Source organism: Mytilus trossulus, chromosome 2, assembly GCF_036588685.1.
Source record: "Mytilus trossulus isolate FHL-02 chromosome 2, PNRI_Mtr1.1.1.hap1, whole genome shotgun sequence".
NCBI lineage: Eukaryota > Metazoa > Mollusca > Bivalvia > Mytilida > Mytilidae > Mytilus > Mytilus trossulus.
Genome location: NC_086374.1, coordinates 103,165,422 through 103,185,751, shown reverse-complemented (window position 1 = coordinate 103,185,751; position 20,330 = coordinate 103,165,422). Strand labels below are relative to the sequence as shown.

The 20,330-nt window shown below is 31.9% G+C and overlaps 1 protein-coding gene across 1 annotated transcript; it reads left to right on the top strand.

Annotated features, from left to right (window-relative positions):
* Positions 1–596: 596 nt before the first annotated feature.
* On the top strand, positions 597–19,565 carry LOC134708582 (probable mitochondrial glutathione transporter SLC25A40). Its single transcript, XM_063569229.1, has 9 exons — positions 597–797; positions 2,873–3,069; positions 3,694–3,761; positions 11,596–11,726; positions 12,822–12,995; positions 13,525–13,634; positions 14,010–14,085; positions 14,974–15,054; positions 16,042–19,565. Exons 1-9 carry the CDS (start codon positions 668–670, stop codon positions 16,149–16,151), a joined length of 1,077 nt encoding a protein of 358 aa, XP_063425299.1. The 5' UTR covers positions 597–667; the 3' UTR covers positions 16,152–19,565.
* The last annotated feature ends 765 nt before the right edge of the window (positions 19,566–20,330 follow it).

Genomic DNA, 20,330 nt, shown 5'->3' with positions numbered 1-20,330 from the left:
AATCTAGAGACTGTGCTAGAGAAAAAGCTTCCTTTATCAATGGATTATAATATATTATTAAAATTATTATTATATAGTCTAGCTAAATATAAAAGGGTTTGTGATTTAATAAAACATTCTATATATATATTAATACCGACCGTGCAAGGGTTGTATAGCCAGTCAAGGTCGTTAAAAACTTCCATTTGTTGTAAAACATTCTATAGGCAATCTCCCTAATTCCACTCTTGCTCCTTAATTGGATGCATTTTTCTTATGATATATTATTCCTAGAGTAGATTTACAATATGGCCTATAATTCATTATAATAAAATAAACGTACTTGTACGGTGTTTAGCCTTTGTTCAATGTTAATTCCATATCATTTTTACTCATTTCAAGGATTTGATTTGTATAGACTGTATTCTTAATACTAGTACTATACAAATACTTGCTCATACTTAATAATTATATAAACTTCGGCAAAAATTGTCGACGAATACAGATAGATTATAGAACGCACGCACAGATTTTTCTTGTCGGAGATATGCGAGTGTTTTACAAAAGGGAAAATTTGCAGTACTGTTTAAGCTGGAATTAGCAGACTGTTATGAAACTGGCTTGCTAGTAAAGTTTTATTTCCCACTTATACAGTGAAAAACTATGGGTTAAATATGAGAAAAGTTGCATGGATTGTAGAAGAATGAATAAGAACACAGATGCAGTCGAGACAAATGACGGAATGACTGGAAATGGAATTACTCCAGTTCAGCAAATGATTTCATCATGCAGTGGAGCATTTGTAACTTCAGTATTTGGTAAATAAATGTGAATGTCAAACGTCAAATAAAAAATGAAGTAGCACGTATTGGTCCATTATCAGTAACAATCATTCATTATTGGCTGTCACTTTATTTATTTTATGCAAAACACTGCGCAAATAAACATGGGTTCAGAGGTCAGAGCTATTTTCCTAAATTGAATCTTAAGTGTTCATGATAATAAATATTCTACATAGTTTGAATTTTTTCAGGGAAATTTGAAAGAGTGACACTTCAAACCTGTATATAATTAGCAAATCATCATCATGATCATCATCATCATTCTGATTTTTTTTTAATGACACTTTCTACACCTTATCACTAATCCAGGCCGCTTGAACTTTTGATGTCTTCTTCTTCTTCTTCCAGTAAGCGGCCACCGTCAACTGGTTGACTATTCTGCCACATTTATGGAGTGCGCGCATGTATAAAAAAAAATTAATTTAACAAAAACAAAAACTAGGTGAATTTTATATACAAGTGCAAATAAAAACATGTCAATTTAATTACTGACGGAGCTGAACCTTGAAAGATTCAGGACTCGGGGCAGAGACCTTACAGTTGGGCAAGGTGTTCCACTCTCTTATTGTTCTAGGATAGAATGACTCCTTCCGAACTGTAGTTTTGCATGATGGAATTCTGAATGCTTTCTGTTGTTATTCCTGGAAGGACGTTCGTTTGGTATCAGTTTATTTGATGTATCAATCTTTACATAGTTGTTATTAAGCTTATACATCATTATCAGTCTGCTCTGTTTTCTTCGTTCTTGTAGTGTAGTCCATTCTAGTTGTTCAAGCATGTCACTAACAGATGAAGTGTTGTGGTATCTGTTAGTAACATACCTTGCTGCCCTCCTTTGGACCATTTCCAATCTATAAATATCATTTTGTTGATACGGGTCCCATACTGAACTAGCATATTCCAATGTTGGTCTGACGAGGGACACATATATATGCTTTTTCTTTTATAGACTTGTTGGAGATGTTTAAGTTCCTTTTAAGAAAACTGATGGTATTGTTTGCTTTGGAGCAGATGTTGCTAATGTGTTTACCCCATTTGAGATCTGATGCAATGGTACATCCCAGGTATTTTGCTGCTGTGACATGTTCAAGGTTATGGCCATGTAGTGTGTAACTGTATTTAGCTGGTGTTCGCTTTTTGGAGATGGTGAGAACGTTACATTTATCAGGATGAAACTTCATGAGCCATTTAGTTTCCCATACAGCTAGTTTGTCAAGGTCCTTTTGAAGGTTTGCTGAGTCAGCATCAGATGAAATTGTGACATACGCAATTGTGTCATCAGCAAACAGTCGTACAGTTGATTGGATCTCCTGGGGCATGTCATTTATGTAGAATAGGAAAAGCAAAAAGAAAAGTGATGTCATACACAATCACTTTTCCATTGTGGCGTCAGTTATTTTGTTTTGTGACGTCAAAATTTTACGGGAACCTGTGTGATATACAGTAATGGTGGACAAATAGCGATAAGGTGTATTGACATTCACATGGCATGACATACACAACATAGTCATGATAGCGTAATTAGATAGAAAACATGGACCAATCTGAGGTTTTATTATGCACTAGGCGAGGGGCATTAAAGTTTACCCTTGTACATCTGTACATCTGTCCATCCCTGTGTATGTCATTGCGTCCTGAAATTGGTATCTTTTCTCTAAGTTTGCCTCATCCGAATGATACATGTGATATGAAATATAAATTTTTCCGTCACATTTTTCTCTGGTACTTAGTACTGCATAAATTTCTTCTTGGTAAGTAGCTTGGAATGGTTAAGTAATGAATAAAGTCTGATAATCATGATAAATTTTTTTCTGATCTGTCAGAGACCTACTGTAACAATAATTTGACTTAGAACTTATTCGCTAAAGTGCTTTTTGAATAAATCAATACATGCACGTTGACTGTTGTCATGTCCTCAGGTGACTTCATGTTGAGATAGAAATCTGGTCAAAGACCATGATGAGAAAGTTCCCCATATTCTTCTAGTTTTTGATTAAATAAAATCTGAAATATCACACCATATTCCTGATATTGTATTATTATGATTACAGTTACTCCATTGGATGTGATAAAGATACGACTTCAGTCACAGAAGAAACCACTGGTCAAAGGCCAAATATTCCAGTACTGCAATGGACTGATGGATCATGTATGTGTATGTGCTGTTAACGGGGGTTCAAGTTTAACACCAGCACCAGAGTGTCCATGGTATAAAAGGCCTATACCAAAACCTCTTACTGGCACAGCTGTAAGTTTTGAATGTTTGTTATAAGATATATATCATGTATATTCAAATCCAGGAATTATTGCCTATCAATGCCTTAATAATTTGAAAAGTTTATTGCCTTGATGATTTGAAAAATTAATTATGACTATTTACCGTCATAAATGATTGTATAGAATGCTATTTCAAACCTAAATATAATTTCTATACTGTATACTGTAGTAAATTAACAAATGTAGCCTAACGCTTTCACAAAAGAATTTTTAAGATTATCTGAATACGAAATAAAGAGATGTGGTGTGACTGCCAACCTAGACAATTAGCATATATTTCAAATTAACATGATTAACACTCGATCTTGTTTATATACATGTAATTTCTACACATGCTAAAGAAAAACACATTATATATCTCTTTATTAATTGAAAGATGTGACATGGATTAATATTGAGTAGCAATGTATTCTTTATTTTAAATAAGATTTTGTAAGAATGAATGTTGAATTAAGTAGCGTCACATTGTCTTACAAGTTGAGCTGGCATGTCACAATAGGAATTTAAACCTTGCTTTAATGTTGTTTTATTGACTTTAGACATGTTAGAATTATATAGATATTAAACCAAAGCTCTGTTCTTTATTTTCTTTTAGGATGCCTTTTTCAAGATTCTTAAATATGAAGGTGTTGCTTCCCTTTGGAGTGGATTGCCTCCAACTCTGTAAGTTAGGATGGTTATTCGGGTATCATTATGTATTATGTGTGAGCTACAATATGTACAAGCTTGTAAAACTGTCTTGATTTATGACAATGTACAAATGTATTAGATAGTTATTTCATTGACAAATTAAGCACAAAGTTTTCACTATCAATTTATAAAAAGGGAAATTAAAAAATCATAAATAACTAAAGGTACATGTATCTTTTGTTTATTGTGTCATACATGTATGTGTGCTGTCTCATCGACATATTTTTCCTCTTTATATTTTATTCCTATTACTTCATGGTTATATGTTTGTTTGACTATTCAAATACAACAGCAGCAGAATGTTTGTCACTCTGAAAGCAGGTGCCACATGCAGAGAAGGATATACTTACCCTTATAGAGCACCTGAGGTTACTCTCAGTTTTTCATGGTGTTCGTGTTGTTCAGAGTTTAGTTTTCTACATTGTATTTTGTGTTCTGTTGTTAGTTTTAGACAATTTGTATGGTCTTTCCTGGTTTAAGCTATAATGTTGTCAGTGTATTTTTGACTTATGAGTTTGAATGTCCCTTCAGTATCTTTCATCTCTCTTTTAAAATATTTATTATTTGTGATGAAAAATAAGCGTATTCATATATATTAAAATTTGGTTTTCATAAAAACATCAAAAGGGATTTTTGAAGTTATAATATATATGGACCATAATTTGCTATTGGGCTCCGTTTCCTATAACTATAGAAAAGTGATAAAATGTGAATTACTGTAAGAAAAGTTGCAACTACATCTAAAGATGCCATTATTTTTATCAACATACAAGTGTATGCTACTCTTCCCTAGAAAAAAAATTAAAATATACGAATTTCAAAGATTCTACAACCGTATTTTTGTGTCGTTTCTCACGTTATTTATTGCTTCTGAAGAGCATAACGCTGACTGATTTAAAGATAATTGTCACCGGCAAATTCGTAACTTTTGCTTTCAAATAACAAAGAACATCGACCAATAAGAATAGTGAGAAGAAAATGCCGAGAACTATAAGTATTTATGTAGCAGATGTAAGAACAGTGGCGTGATTTTTGTGTCCGATTTCGTAACGCAATTTGTAGATGATGTAATCTGCTTTGTTGTAATAGAATTCTTAAAAACAATATGCAAATATGAACTCTCGCGAGATGTTCAAACAGGTAAATCCGAGATGATTTACATTCTTGTTTTGATCTTCGTAATAATTAAGTAAGAAAATTACGTTGTCGTTATACGTTACATTTCACACGAAACAGAAGTCCAGTTATTTATTAAAATTGTTTTTGTCCTTAAGTTCTAACCATTTCCGGTCATACGTGAAACACTTGACTAACATGTGATAACGCCATTACGGCCGGATGTACGAAATACTAGGTCTAAACATTGTTTTTGTTTCCAACGGGATGTTAGCAAACATAATCTGTAGACTTGTTTCGTCTTGTTTAAAAGAGGAAAATACAATTGTCAAAGAGATTGCGCTGGTGGTCTATTATTTTTCCTATGTGCATAATGTTACATACGATCCTGTGTGAAAATAAATGCCCAATGACTTGACAAAATCGATTTCATATTTGACAGACGTTAGAACACACTTCGTTTCCCGATAATGACGTGAAGAGTCCTTGGAAAAATCAATCGAAATTACGTCTCTTATCATTGTACCAATGCTCGTTGGATTGATTTAACTTCAGCAGTAAATATTACTGGATATTTTAGGTGAATAAATATAATTTAATAACAAATACATGTTAATATACCGTTACACTTAGAATGTACAAATAAAATTGAGAATGGAAATGGGGAATGTGTCAAAGAGACAACAACCCGACCAAAATAAAAAAACACAACAGCAGAAGGTCACCAACAGGTCTTCAATATAGCGAGAAATTCCCGCACCGGAAGGCGTCCTTCAGCTGGCCCCTAAACAAATATATACTAGTTCAGTGATAATGAACGCCATACTAATTTCCAAATTGTACACAAGAAACTAAAATTTAAATAATACAAGACTAACAAAGGCCAGAGGCTCCTGACTTGGGACAGGCGCAAAAATGCGGCAGGGTTAAACATGTTTGTGAGATCTCAATCCTCCCCCTATACCTCTAACCAGTGTAGAAAAGTAAAAACATAACAATACGCACATTAAAATTCAGTTCAAGAGAAGTCCGAGTCTGATGTCAGAAGATGTAACCAAAGAAAATAAACAAAATGACAATAATACATAAATAACAACAGACTACTAGCAGTTAACTGACATGCCAGCTCCAGACTTCAATTAAACTGACTGAAAGATTATGATTTCATCATATGAACATCAGGCACAATCCTTCCCGTAAGGGGTTTAGTATCATACCATCATAACATATATGAGAAGAACATAACCCGTGTCATGCCAACAACTGTTTTTAGAATAAATGTGTTTAGTTCCGACGCAAAGACCTTATCAGTGACTCAATATTAACTCCAAAATATGCAATCTTTAATGACTTGACAACAGTATCGTAATTATATCCCTTCTTAATAAGTCTATTCAAAGGTTTTGTAAGTTTATGAGGTGAATACTGACACCTTTGTGCTTTATAAAGAATATTTCCATAAAAAATTGGATGTGAAATACCTGAACGTATAAAAAGTCTGCATGTTGAGCTATATTTACGAATGATGTCTTTATACCGATGATAAAATTTAGTAAATGTTTTGACTAGTTTGTGATATCGAAAACCCTGGTGTAATAATTTTTCAGTAATACATAAATTTCTCTCGTTAAAATCTAAAACATTGTTACATACACGAGCGAATCGTACAAGTTGAGATATATAAACACCGTAAGATGGTGACAAGGGAACGTCACCATCTAAAAACGGATAATTAACGATAGGAAATGAAAAATCATCCCTTTTATCATAAATTTTAGTATTCAGCTTTCCGTTAGTGATATAGATATCAAGATCGAGGAAAGGGCAGTGGTCATTGTTAGTATTAGCTTTATTTAAAGTGAGTTCACCAGGATAAATTTCATTAATATACATACTGAAGTCGTCATTATTGAGAGCCAAAATATCATCCAAATATCTAAAAGTATTATTAAATTTGTTTATCAGATGTTGTTTTGATGGGTCTTTGCTTATTTTTGTCATAAATTGTAACTCGTAACAATACAAAAAGAGGTCCGCAATAAGTGGTGCACAGTTAGTCCCCATTGGAATTCCGATAATCTGACGATATACGGAATCCCTAAAGCGAACAAAAATGTTATCTAGTAAAAATTCAAGGGCATATAAAGTATCAAAGCATGTCCAATTAACATAGTTTTTTTGTTTATTGCTACTAAAAAATGACCTAAAAGAGTTTGAACATATATATTCACATTCTGATTTTTTGAATGCCCATTTAATTAGGTGTGTGAATTTTTTCTTAATGAGAATGTGAGGCAATGTGGTATACAGGGTAGAAAAATCAAAACTTTGAACAGATTCAAAATCACCAATATAAGCATGCAATTTATCAAGTACTTCCAACGAGTTCTTGACACTCCAAAAGTAATTTATTCCACTATTTTCGAAGGCCTTATTTGAACAATTTATTATAAGGTTTTTAATTGTACCAAGTGTGCTGGTAAGAATAATAGACAATTTAGTAGTTGAACAATGGCTTGAAGACGAAATAAATCTATATTTGTAAGGGGTTTTGTGTAGCTTCGGAAGCCAATACATAGTTGGAACTTTCATTGTATTTGGCTCTGCTTGTAAAGCGGTGGCTAAAAGTTTATGTTTGTTACAGATTTCGTTTTCTGAAAATGGAGTCAGTTGGAATGTTGGTGAATTGGTGATTTCCTTTTTCAGAACCTCGATGTAAAATTTACGTCAAACAATAATAATATTATTAGCAGCTTTATCGGCCGGGACAAAAACAAATTCCTTGGCTAGTTCTTTTAGTTTATGTTTGATACGAGAAATAGGTTTATTGTGGTTATTGTTAATAGTAAAATGTTCTTTAAAATGTTGAATACGTATATCAACTATCTTCATTACTGAATTAAAAAAAGAGTCCAAAGATTTTTTGTCAGCTTTTTCCCGTTTTATCCATTTCATACAGTAAGTATGAAGTGAGTCGTGGATGATATTACGACACTCATTCCAATTAATAATTGACGGGGGACGATATTTAGGTCCTTTACTGAGAAATGATTTTAACTCTCGGTCTTGAACGATGTTAAGATCTCCTGTTATAACATGGGAAATGGGTCCATAAATATATTCGGAATTACTGCAATTACATGAAGTAGGTGTATTTTCACTGATATTAACATCTTTACACAATTGACTATAATTAAACACAAATTTCCGGGTAGATTTCTTATAAATATAACAAATAAGAGGTAGCTCAGTATTGTCAAAATATCCAGGAATTTGTTCTTTAACAGAATGGTCGTTAAATATACCGGCAATATTTACAAAATCAAAGCCTTTATTGACATACTTAATTTTAATAAAATGTTTTTTATGATCTTCAGGGCGATCAATTTTGGGAAATAATTTAGAATAACAATATGCCATAATAATTTGAACAATTTCATACTTAGGACTGCTATATGAAATTGTGTTGCAATCCTCCAAAATTTTATTTAACTTATTAACCGGTAACGAACAGAGTTTTGTTAACAGATAATGTCTGCCGTTGTTTTTTGAAATAGAAATTAGGTCCGAAATATTGGTATGATTGGCCCGAAATTTTCTTTGATTGCGATTTGTTCTACAACCGTGAGAACGGTTTTTACGAACAGTTTTAGAAACAATATCCAAAATGTTAACGGAATTGGTTCTAGATATATTACCAATTCCCATGATATTATCATTTAGACCGAGAGGGTAAACTGTCTGTAATTTTTTAATCCAATTTAATTCAATTATTTTCCGTGATCGTACAAACTTTGAATGCGATTCACCAGGCTGCTTATTTACTACTTCTAAAGGTTGAACTGCTAAATATTTAAAAGGATGGTTGTGCTTCTTAAGGTGTTGGTAAATGATACTTTTGAATTTATTAGGTCTTTTAAAACGATACAGATGTTCTTGAGTGCGTTTTGATAAATATCTTCCAGTTTCTCCTACGTACTGAATACCACATCCCGGTTTGTTTCATGTGAGTAAATAATACTGTTTGTTTTTCAAGTAATATCAGTTTCAAAATTTAAAGAAAATGTGCGACCATTAAACGTGGACCTTACCGTATTGTTGGTGGAAAGACGGGGACATGTAAGTCATTTTTTGGCATGACACTTATCGATAGAAGGGTAACCACGATTTTTATTGTTAAAAATGTTAGCGATGGTAGTATTTTTAGATAACCGATTTTGAAAATTGAGACGTGTAGATACCCTTTGAACAAGTTTAGTATTTAGTATTTTTCCGTTTCTTAGTTTCATAATTGTTTTGTTAGTGAATTACATAATAAAGGAGCAAAGATTGGCGTCCAGAATATGAACCAGCATACAATAATTAAGTTAAGTAAAAGTGATAAATTTGTTCGGCTGAAAATGTCGAACGCTATCAGCATTAATTACTAGTACCCGAAAAAGATAGTGTATATCAGGGTATGAAAGATAGTGTATATCAGGGTATGACTGATGGCTGACCAATTAGTAGAATGGGGCTGAATATTGAAATACTACTTTTTGATAAACATTCCTAAAGTAATGAACTAGAGCAGTTCTCGCTCGGACACACACTCCATAATCTAGTATATTATAAGAGCATAAACCTGAAGCACGGGGAGGCACTCTACTGCCTCCACACGGCACTAAAGACAAACTCTGTAAAAAATAAAATTGAGAATGGAAATGGGGAATGTGTCAAAGAGACAACAACCCGACCAAAATAAAAAAACACAACAGCAGAAGGTCACCAACAGGTCTTCAATAAGCGAGAAATTCCCGCACCCGAAGGCTTCCTTCAGCTGGCCCCTAAACAAATATATACTAGTTCAGTGATAATGAACGCCATACTAATTTCCAAATTGTACACAAGAAACTAAAATTTAAATAATACAAGACTAACAAAGGCCAGAGGCTCCTGACTTGGGACAGGCGCAAAAATGCGGCGGGGTTAAACATGTTTGTGAGATCTCAACCCTCCCCCTATACCTCTAACCAGTGTAGAAAAGTAAAAACATAACAATACGCACATTAAAATTCAGTTCAAGAGAAGTCCGAGTCTGATGTCAGAAGATGTAACCAAAGAAAATAAACAAAATGACAATAATACATAAATAACAACAGACTACTAGCAGTTAACTGACATGCCAGCTCCAGACTTCAATTAAACTGACTGAAAGATTATGATTTCATCATATGAACATCAGGCACAATCCTTCCCGTAAGGGGTTTAGTATCATACCATCATAACATATATGAGAAGAACATAACCCGTGTCATGCCAACAACTGTTTTTAGAATAAATGTGTTTAGTTCCGACGCAAAGACCTTATCAGTGACTCAATATTAACTCCAAAATATGCAATCTTTAATGACTTGACAACAGTATCGTAATTATATCCCTTCTTAATAAGTCTATTCAAAGGTTTTGTAAGTTTATGAGGTGAATACTGACACCTTTGTGCTTTATAAAGAATATTTCCATAAAAAATTGGATGTGAAATACCTGAACGTATAAAAAGTCTGCATGTTGAGCTATATTTACGAATGATGTCTTTATACCGATGATAAAATTTAGTAAATGTTTTGACTAGTTTGTGATATCGAAAACCCTGGTGTAATAATTTTTCAGTAATACATAAATTTCTCTCGTTAAAATCTAAAACATTGTTACATACACGAGCGAATCGTACAAGTTGAGATATATAAACACCGTAAGATGGTGACAGGAAAGTTGGAATCTTTGTCACAGTTTTTAATTAATATTTTTTATTCATGTTCTGCAAACACTTATCAGAAACGCAATAAACTTGTCAAAGGAGAAGTAAACTTTTACCATGCATGACTTGAAAGGAAGTACTTTATTGATTTTAGCCCACTAAAGTAGGTTAAAATGTGGAAACCATGTAGATGGTGTACAGGTCATAAGTATCACATTGTGCCTATTTTAAAGATTTTAATTCCAAGTTAAAAGTTTTTTTCTTTACTGGATTTAAAGAATGTTACATTGCCAATGATTTGGAATAAATTGTATTTAACTGGAATATCAAAACCAAATATAAATACATTTTTTTTGCTTAAACATCAAGATACAACGATTATGGTATCCTGTATCAATGGAGAAAATATGGAAAATTCTGAATAAATTGTACTAATTGTTTTCAAAACAAGCACATATTTAGGAGTTTTATAATACTGTTACATTTAAGATGGATATTAAGAAAAAGTATACTGTTCAGATTATTTTAAGCAGATTTTGCAATAAAATAAAACTAAAAAAATGCTTTCGGTTTCTTATGGTTTCCTGTCAGGTTTAAAAAAAACTTTAATATAACATTGAAAATTTTAAATATTAACATGAAGCAAGTAACACTAGTAATGGTGTTTATTTATGCCTTTTGAATTATATTGTGCAAAATAAAGAAAATAAAGATTGGTTTCCTGTTTGGTTTCATGTCACGTAAACGGTGAATCAAAATGTATTAATTTTTTCTCGAAAAACTCAATTGTTCCATTCTTACTATTCTAACACCAACACAACCCACAAAATAAAAGTTAAAATTTTAGAACTTATAAAAAAGGATACAAAAAGAAACCAAAGGCCGAATACCAAATTATGGTCCATATTATTACTTATGTTTTACAGATTTTACTTTTAATTCTTTTTATTATAGAGTCATGGCTATTCCTGCTACAGTTATCTATTTTTCATGTTATGAGATATTTCGTAAGAAGTTAGGTTACCATGGAGGATTAGCAGGCAGTGATTGGTGGAAACCCATGATTGCAGGTGCAGCAGCAAGAAGTATGTGTAATGTTATGAAGTTATCATATAGATTGACTATTTGCTTGATATTTTTGTTGTGTGTTTCATTTGATGAGTACATAGATGAATTATTTTTTTTATCATTCAGGGGCTTTACTTAAAACAAGAAACTTTCAGAATTGCAACAAAATTTATGATGAAAATAAAGTGCTTTTTAATATAACTTATATCGTTATATAAGTTTTTGTTTGTTTGTATGCATGACATGATTCCATTCATCATGTTCATCCAGATTTTACCCCATGCATTTCAAAGAATTTCTAAAAAAATCTGTTTGTTTTTCTCATGAACTATAAATATATAGATTCCACAACTGCAATAAGTGTATTACGATATTTCTCCACTGGAGACAGTTAAATTTTAATATTTAAAGCATGAGGGGAGCTTTTTAGATAATTAAAATTTAACTGTTGAGAGTGGAGAAATATCGTAATACATGAGTTACAGTGGTGGAATCTGTTCTCTGATGATTTTATCCTTTCTTTTCAAAGATTTGAGGAAAGTTGTTTACTTTAATGTGAGGTCATCAGGCATGGTCGCCTTTTTTCATGACGTTCAGAAAATTAAAAAAACCCAAGAAAATTTAATGTCACAATTAAATTTTAACCAATCATTTGCTGAGAACAGTGAGGAGAAATCTTTTTCCCACACCAGTCAGGAAATGTGAAAATAGCACAAAAATTAGAGAAACTACTGTTAATACACCCGAATCATTTATTGCCTTCTGATCCACTTAAGCTTTGTGTTCAGGCATGTAGCCAGGAATTTCTAAAAGGAGAGAGGGGGGTGGGGGGGGGGGGGGGTCGATACAACAATCATACTCAACTTTAACAGCTACAATTCAAACAGAATGTCAACTTTAACAGGGCTTATTTGTTTTTAAGGGGAGGGATTTGTACAAACCCCTTGAACCCCGCCTGGCTATGGGTGTGGTGTTTTTGTCTATGATAGTCAATTAATATTGAGTTCAATGTATCTTATTTTAAAACAATATGTGATGTCTTTATCATGGAATAGAGGGGGGGGGGACAACCTTCCTACTTTCCATGACTAGATGTAATTTGTTTTAAACAGCACTGTGTGTGACAGTTATAAGTCCCATAGAAATGATCAGAACCAAATTACAGTCAGAACAGCTATCTTACAGCCAAATTAGGAAGTCTCTTGGTCAGTCCATCAAAACTGGAGGTATTACCATGTTGTGGAAAGGCTTGGGACCAACACTGCTTAGAGATGTTCCTTTTTCAGGTAAGGTATATGTAGATGTAGAGGTTCACTTGGCTATGTTAAGTGATCAGATTATTGAATGATATGCCCTTAAGCTTTTTAAGTTTAATAATATTTTGTAACTATAATTCAAATATGACAAACAATATGTAGAGCAAGAAATTCTTTTGTCACAAAAGTTTCTAAAAGAAAATTCAAATTTGTATCATTTTTGTCAAATGTTCCCTCATTTACATGTTTTCATTAATGATAATATATTAAAAAAATATTTAAATGTAAACTAAGCTTATTGTCATATTTTAGGCTGATGTAGCAGCCTTATACATGTTACCACTCTAGATAAACTTAGACTCCTTACTAGACACTTTATTTATAGAGGAGGAACACTTTGCACTACTGCTGAAAAAAGGTGTCTGTCTTCTGGAAATTAAGGTTCATTATTACCCTGCATATTGGGGCCATATAGTGCTACCATATTCATATGCAACAAACTGTTAAACATACTTTTTTGTAATCACCTCCACATATTAACGTACAACTTTACTTTCAGCACTGTATTGGTTGTCCTATGAGAGTATGAAAGCTCGTGTACAGCTACAGAGAGGACCATCACAAATGACATTTGCAGAGAGTTTCACTGCTGGTGCTGTGTCTGGAACAGTGAGTTCACATTTTTCAAAACAGATATCTTAACCAAGGTCAGAAGGGTCAACAAAAGGGTGTACATGGTGAATTTGTAAACAAAAAAACCCTGCAATAATCAGCAAATCTTTCATCAGTATACTGGATAACTTAACTTTACAAAAATCTGAATAAAGAATTATATATATATAGCTGACTGTGAAGATGTTGGACTCCCAATCTTTTTTAATATATAACTAACTTTTGACCTACTGTGAAATGTGACATTACTGAGCAAAGCATATGTATCCAAACAACTGCAATATGCATGTCCTAAAAAACTGAGAGATGAAAGATACTATACATTTAATCTTCATTCCAGCTTTTTCATTTATCTGAAACTTTAATTTACAGATAGCTGGTATCCTGACTCTTCCATTTGATGTGATTAAGACACACAGACAGATTGAATTGGGAGAAGTATTAAAAGGTAAACATGTCAAAGCTTCATGACCTGATTACCAACTCATTGTTACAGGGTATATAATAACCTCTGAACCTTCATGTCTTACGCTTACGTCCTGTTTTCTTGTATTTGCTAAGCACAACAAATTAATAATTCTTTGTGCACAAACATTTTATGTGATGTTTCTATAATAATTACACCATACATAAATATAAGAATGTCAGATTTTGATTGGTTGGTAGCCAGTGTATTTTTTTTTAAATCCTCATTTCAAACGAGTTTGCCTGTATTGCACCACTGCCGGTGTCTCAAATACTATGGTATTGGCCATTTTGAATATTCCTTGTTACCCTCAAGAGCATATACCCGCCAAATGTTTTCAGATATGACGTTACAAAAAGAAAGCAAGCTTACACGTATATTAGTACATGTATATTTTAGTGGTTCTATGACATGTATGATGGTATCCACTTACATTGTACAGTACTTGTATATCCTCAAAATTATGAATAAACATGTTTATGAATAACAGCCTATAAGTTAAAAAATACAATTTAATTCATTTGTACAGAGAGTTTCAATCCATATCTACTTGATGTAATTAAACAGACACATCATGTTATGGAGGGGTATTTGCGAAAAATACAAGTCTTGGTAACGAATTTCCCTTGCCTTGGGGCTCTGGAAATTTCACAGTCCCTTGATTGGTATTGTTTGCAAATACCCCTCCATAACATGATAATCTGTTCAAGATTTACAAGTTCTTTGAATTTTTACCAGTTATGAGTGTTTTTATAAATTGATTATAGCTAACTTGCTGGCCATTGGCAAACCACAAGTTCAAATTTTAATATATTTTTGTCTTAACATAGTATGAATACTAAAGACTTTGCTCCATTTTTTTTTCTTCAGAAAACAAAAATGCAACTAGGTCAACCTGGAAACTCATGATGAAGATGCAAGCTGATCATGGATATCATGCTCTCTTTACAGGTATGTATTATATGTCAGCTCAGGAGTGATGCCTTTAACAAACACAAATAATCAATGGGGAACAATACAATACACAATTATGGTAATCCCCTGATCATGTTGGTTGTGTTGCTCAACAATTTGTCAATTTTCATTCATGCAACAATTAGAAATATAGAAAATTCTTTAACTGTATGAACATTTCATGTCTGTCAAAGATACAAGGCTGTACACTAGCTGAAAATTTCATCTATACAAGACTCATCAACGTCACTTCAAGTAAAACAGTTGCAAAGCCAAATCTAACCCAGAAGCATCTCATATAAAGGAGTAGGTCCGGTAAGGACCAATTTGGCCTCAAATTTCAGTTTCATCTGACGAAAGATTTTGACCACTTTTTAAACACTTAAGTGTCTATTTCATTTGATTCAATTATTTTTTGTGAAAGATTTTAACTCATTTAATCAATTAAAACGATCCGATTCAAGCTAAAATATGAAAAATCTACCAAATATGCGAGAAAATGTCACTTTTCAGATGGTTTTTGTCAAAAATGAAAGTGGCCGCATCTGTGTTCATCCTCAATCTTTATATATGTTATGTATTATCATCAAATACAACTTCCATTTCAATATTTTGGATGAACACGAATGCGGCCACTTTCGTTTTACATGGAAACCGTCTAAAATTTAACTAAAATGCTGGAATTGTGAAGATTTCTGTAATTTAGCATGACTTAATGGTGCTAGTACTCAATATATGTGCAGTGTATTGTCAAAAACAGCCAATATTTATGTAGCAGAACCATTCTACTATCCAATAAATAACTAAAAGTTTACATTTTAACAATTTTGTAAAACTGCTATATTTTGGGGCCAAAAAGGGCTCTTACCGGACCTACTCCTTTATAAGAAAGAAAAAAAATGTTTTGAAAAAAAGAGCAGCTGACACAGATTTATAACATTTATATACACATTGCTAACAATTATTGTCTGGTTTTAATTTTAGGACTGGTTCCCAGAACCATAAAGGTAGCTCCAGCTTGTGCCATCATGATCAGTTCATATGAATACTTCAAGGCTTACTTCAGAGAACAAAACACAATGAATCATTCGTAGTATTAATTGTCAGATAAACAACACAAACAATTAAGTGTTCACTGTCTGAAATCCTTATAGAATAAACTGGACGGAAATATTCCACATATCTAATCTTGTACGGATGTCATCGGGCACTTTTTGATGGTTCATTCAAGAATGATGCAAATGCAGCTATAAACTAGCTTTTTTAACTTATGTTGAGTTGAGCAATGTTTTGTAAACATAATAAGCATGTTCAAGTGATATTATTTATATGTGAACATAAGTACAATCTGACTAACATACAAATCTATTGTATTGTGTCTATGCTTTTCTTTCATAGATATGAAAGCATTCAGTTCCTAGTTCTCTTTGAAGACCTTTTGAGAACCTCTGGTATTGTCCAGCTAAAATTTCATTGGTCAATGTAATGATTTTCAGATCAGAAAGTATAACCGTGTGTGGTCAGATCCTTGATGGCAAAACATGGACATATGAAGTGTATTTAAATCAAATGGACATAATAGAATATTGTAAAATAATGGTAGTGCATGAAAAAGAATTTATACCAAAGAATTTTCTTATTTAAATAACTAATTTTTCTGAATTATTGATGATCTCGTATGCATGACTATTGTATAATTGATAATCAAAGATAACTTATTCAGAAAGACAGATCTGACTGTTATTATGGTGCTCATGTTCATATTAAGAAAATGTAACATGTGTTCAGATTAAAAATGTTGATTGTAATGTGTTTTCTATATGTTTTTAAATTATTTATTAAAAATTTAATGCTATAGTTCTGTAATATAGGACTTTTACAAGTTTTTTTATTACATGACTTGAACAAATGAAAGGAATTATTAGTATATGGTTGTGTAATTTAATAATTCTTTCATATTAGAATCCTAACATTTTCTATCATTTTTATACAATTTAAAGATCATGAATCCCTTCACTTATGCAATTTAAGAAAATAATTAACTAAACCAAAAAGTATTAGGAATCAACTTTTATGTGTGCACATTGATGCATGTTATTTAAATCTATGGCTTTTAATAAATCTAAAGAATAAACAATATAATTTCTTCATACCAAATTGTTCCTATTGAAATGCATGTATGTATGGCAATAAGGAGACATACCAACTTTATGTTTGGTAAATAATTATCAACTCCTTTGACATGTTTGAAATGTAAAAATGAAGTAGATTTAAAATGTGGTGTCAGCTGTGATCTGTTCACTACTGACAGATCATTTAAATAATAAATATCTGTCAATAGTGGACTAGTATTGTACTTGACATAGTGAAGTGGTAAACAAATAATTATTTTATGATTAAAACAAAGAATTCATAAATAGATATAGGAAGATGTGGTGTGAGTGCCAATGAGACAACTCTCCATCCAAATAACAATTTAAAAAAAGTAAACCATTATAGGTCAATGTACGGCCTTCAACACAGAGCCTTGGCTCAAACCTAACTACAATCTATAAAGGGCCCCAAAATAACTAGTGTAAAACAATTCAAACAGGAAAACCAACGGTCTAATCTATATAAAAAAACGAGAAACGAGAAACACGTATATATTACATAAACAAACAACAACTACTGTATAAATACCTTTTTGTCATAGGAGTGTCCTCTTTTTGTCAATATGGGTCTCAGTGGCTGAGTGTTTTAGTAGTCAATCAACTGTTTTACTAGACTGTAAACACTTAGGTTGGCAGGTGTGTTAGTCTCAAATTTTAAATGACTAGGATTATCCCTTTTCCTGATGAAGGTCTGCAGTTCATTTTGAAAACCCGCCTTCCTCCACCAATAAAAACTGATCTGCATGAAATAGTTTGTAGCACTGAAATGGATGTTTTAATCCAACAATCAATCAATTCCTGTAACTATCAAGCAGACTGACAAGATATTGTATTACAAAATTGAAGATATTAGAATAAAATGGTTCTGACCAGCCAATTAGCTACAATATATGTGGTCCTGTGCTTTATAATGTCATGGGAAATCTTTTAGTGCTATTTCATGTATATGTGAAAATATCATATTTTATACCGTGCATATGTAAATATTGAAGTAAAGATTTACGTGATTTTTAAAAGCCATGTCATTGTGAACTAACTAAAATGAAATACTAAAAACTTAAATAATAAACCTGTATCTTGAAATCTTATTACATTTTATAGATTTATCATAAACTTGAAATTGGTGCAAACTTTAAGATGTTTGTGGTTTATTTTTATAACTAATTTTATGAACATAAATGTATGGGTGTTTTTAAAGATTGAATGCAATGTATTTCGAATGCTGCATATATGTATGATGTATTAATTATAATTCAGTCAAAAATTAAAAAAATATTCTAGGTGCATTTCTAGGATTAATTTTTATTTTGAAAAGGAACATTATACCAGAAATAGTCAATATGAGGCTAAAAATGTTATATTCATGTACCCATGGAAGGACATTTATATGGTTTGTTAAGGAGAAGTTTTCTGTTCCTATATCAGGAGCTAATCTAGGATATTGAAAGAGGTATAAGTCCATAAAATGTATTATATTTTAGACAACTTTATGCCAAATAATCTTATAAACATTCATATGAAAAAATCCATTGGTGCTCTCTACGCCCTCTGTATCAACCAGTCATAGCAAATTTACTAGTTGCGTCAAGAATACTTAAATGTGTGGTATTGCCCTCATCTAGTAAGCAGATTGTTTATTTACAAATAGTTGGGACATTTTAAATGCATTTTCTTTTAAATGAATTTAGATTATGATAAATAGACTGTTGAACAACTACATAATGAAGATAGTTGTATAGAAATAAAGTGGTGAATGATTGTACCTGTGCCTTTTGACAATGATTTCAAAACAATCATATGTAAATTCATAAATTATTGCAAGGTTTTTATTAATAAATATTGCATTGTAGTCTAACATTACAAAATCGCAATAATAAATGCACCCAATAATTTCTGAATTTACTGTATGTTATTCATAATTACCCATAATTTCTGGTTTTGATTTTACTCTTGTGATGCTTAGCTCAAGTATATTTTCTGTATAACTATATGTATGTAGATTGAAAGTAATAAGATGAGCTATATGCACATACAAATAGATTTAGATATCTTTTTGTTGTGAAAATGTTTTACTTAAATTGCATTTGAATTTTGAAATGTATATTAGATATACTGTCATGTTGTGTCATGGATGCCACAGGCTACTAATAGTAGTAATGAGAAATTTAAGATTTATTAAAAACTTATTTAAAAAAAGTGAGTATTATTATGTATATAGACTAAATATCACTTTTTTAATTTGAGCATTGTTACTGAATGAATTGATTTGATATCTTAAAACTATGTTAAATATAACATGTTTTAAATACAAAATAAATTGATAATATAAAGAAATCAAACCATATTTTCTCTCAATTGTCATAGCTATAGTTAGCTCTTGTTGCTCAAAGTGCCTTCATGTCTGTCATTGTCTGTTGTCATTGTTACTCATGAGCATTATACCATGGTTGTCTATATAGCAGAGTTAAAATGAGGTTAGGACTATTCATAATCTTTCTCTGCTTCGAATTCATTATGATTTGTAGGGTACAAATTTTTGTTGATTTCGTTCAATGAAGATAGCTAGTGTTATTCCAAATACTAATTTCCTTTAGTCTTTATGAAAACCCCAAAATTCAAATATCCTTAATTGAAGATATATCATCCTTTTCTTAATCCATGAAAATTGGTACCCACATAAATAAAGGAAACAAAATTATTTGTGGCCACACTTTTTCTAGGCTGCCACGAAAAATGTATGGAATATTAATCATAACACAAAAATACATGCATGCACTTGACAACACTACAAACATAAAGGAGCCAATCTGCCAGAAAACCATGCAAAACCGTCCGAATGCCAATTTTGCCAAATTTGCACTCATACCACCTCTTCCTATACCTATATAGAAACTGCAGAAATGATAAGTTAGACTAGATCTTATAAAGGAGATTATATTCATATATATATATATTGAGTTACAAGGTGATTATCCCTTATGGTCAATTATAAGCGAAGGCTATACCCAAAAAGATGTTTTAAAGATTGTTATGATAATTATGTTTATTTTAGGATTTTTATGTTGGTACAATTTCTTTTGATTGCAGGAAATTGGCTCATATTTAATTTGGCCAAAAACT

Bases quoted from the DNA above. Each gene is read 5' to 3' on its own strand.
- LOC134708582 (XM_063569229.1), top strand. From the start codon at position 668: ATGGATTGTAGAAGAATGAATAAGAACACAGATGCAGTCGAGACAAAT. The intron at 12,996-13,524 runs GTAAGGTATATG...CTTTACTTTCAG, and splicing joins TAGAGATGTTCCTTTTTCAG to CACTGTATTGGTTGTCCTAT. The intron at 13,635-14,009 runs GTGAGTTCACAT...TTTAATTTACAG, and splicing joins CTGGTGCTGTGTCTGGAACA to ATAGCTGGTATCCTGACTCT.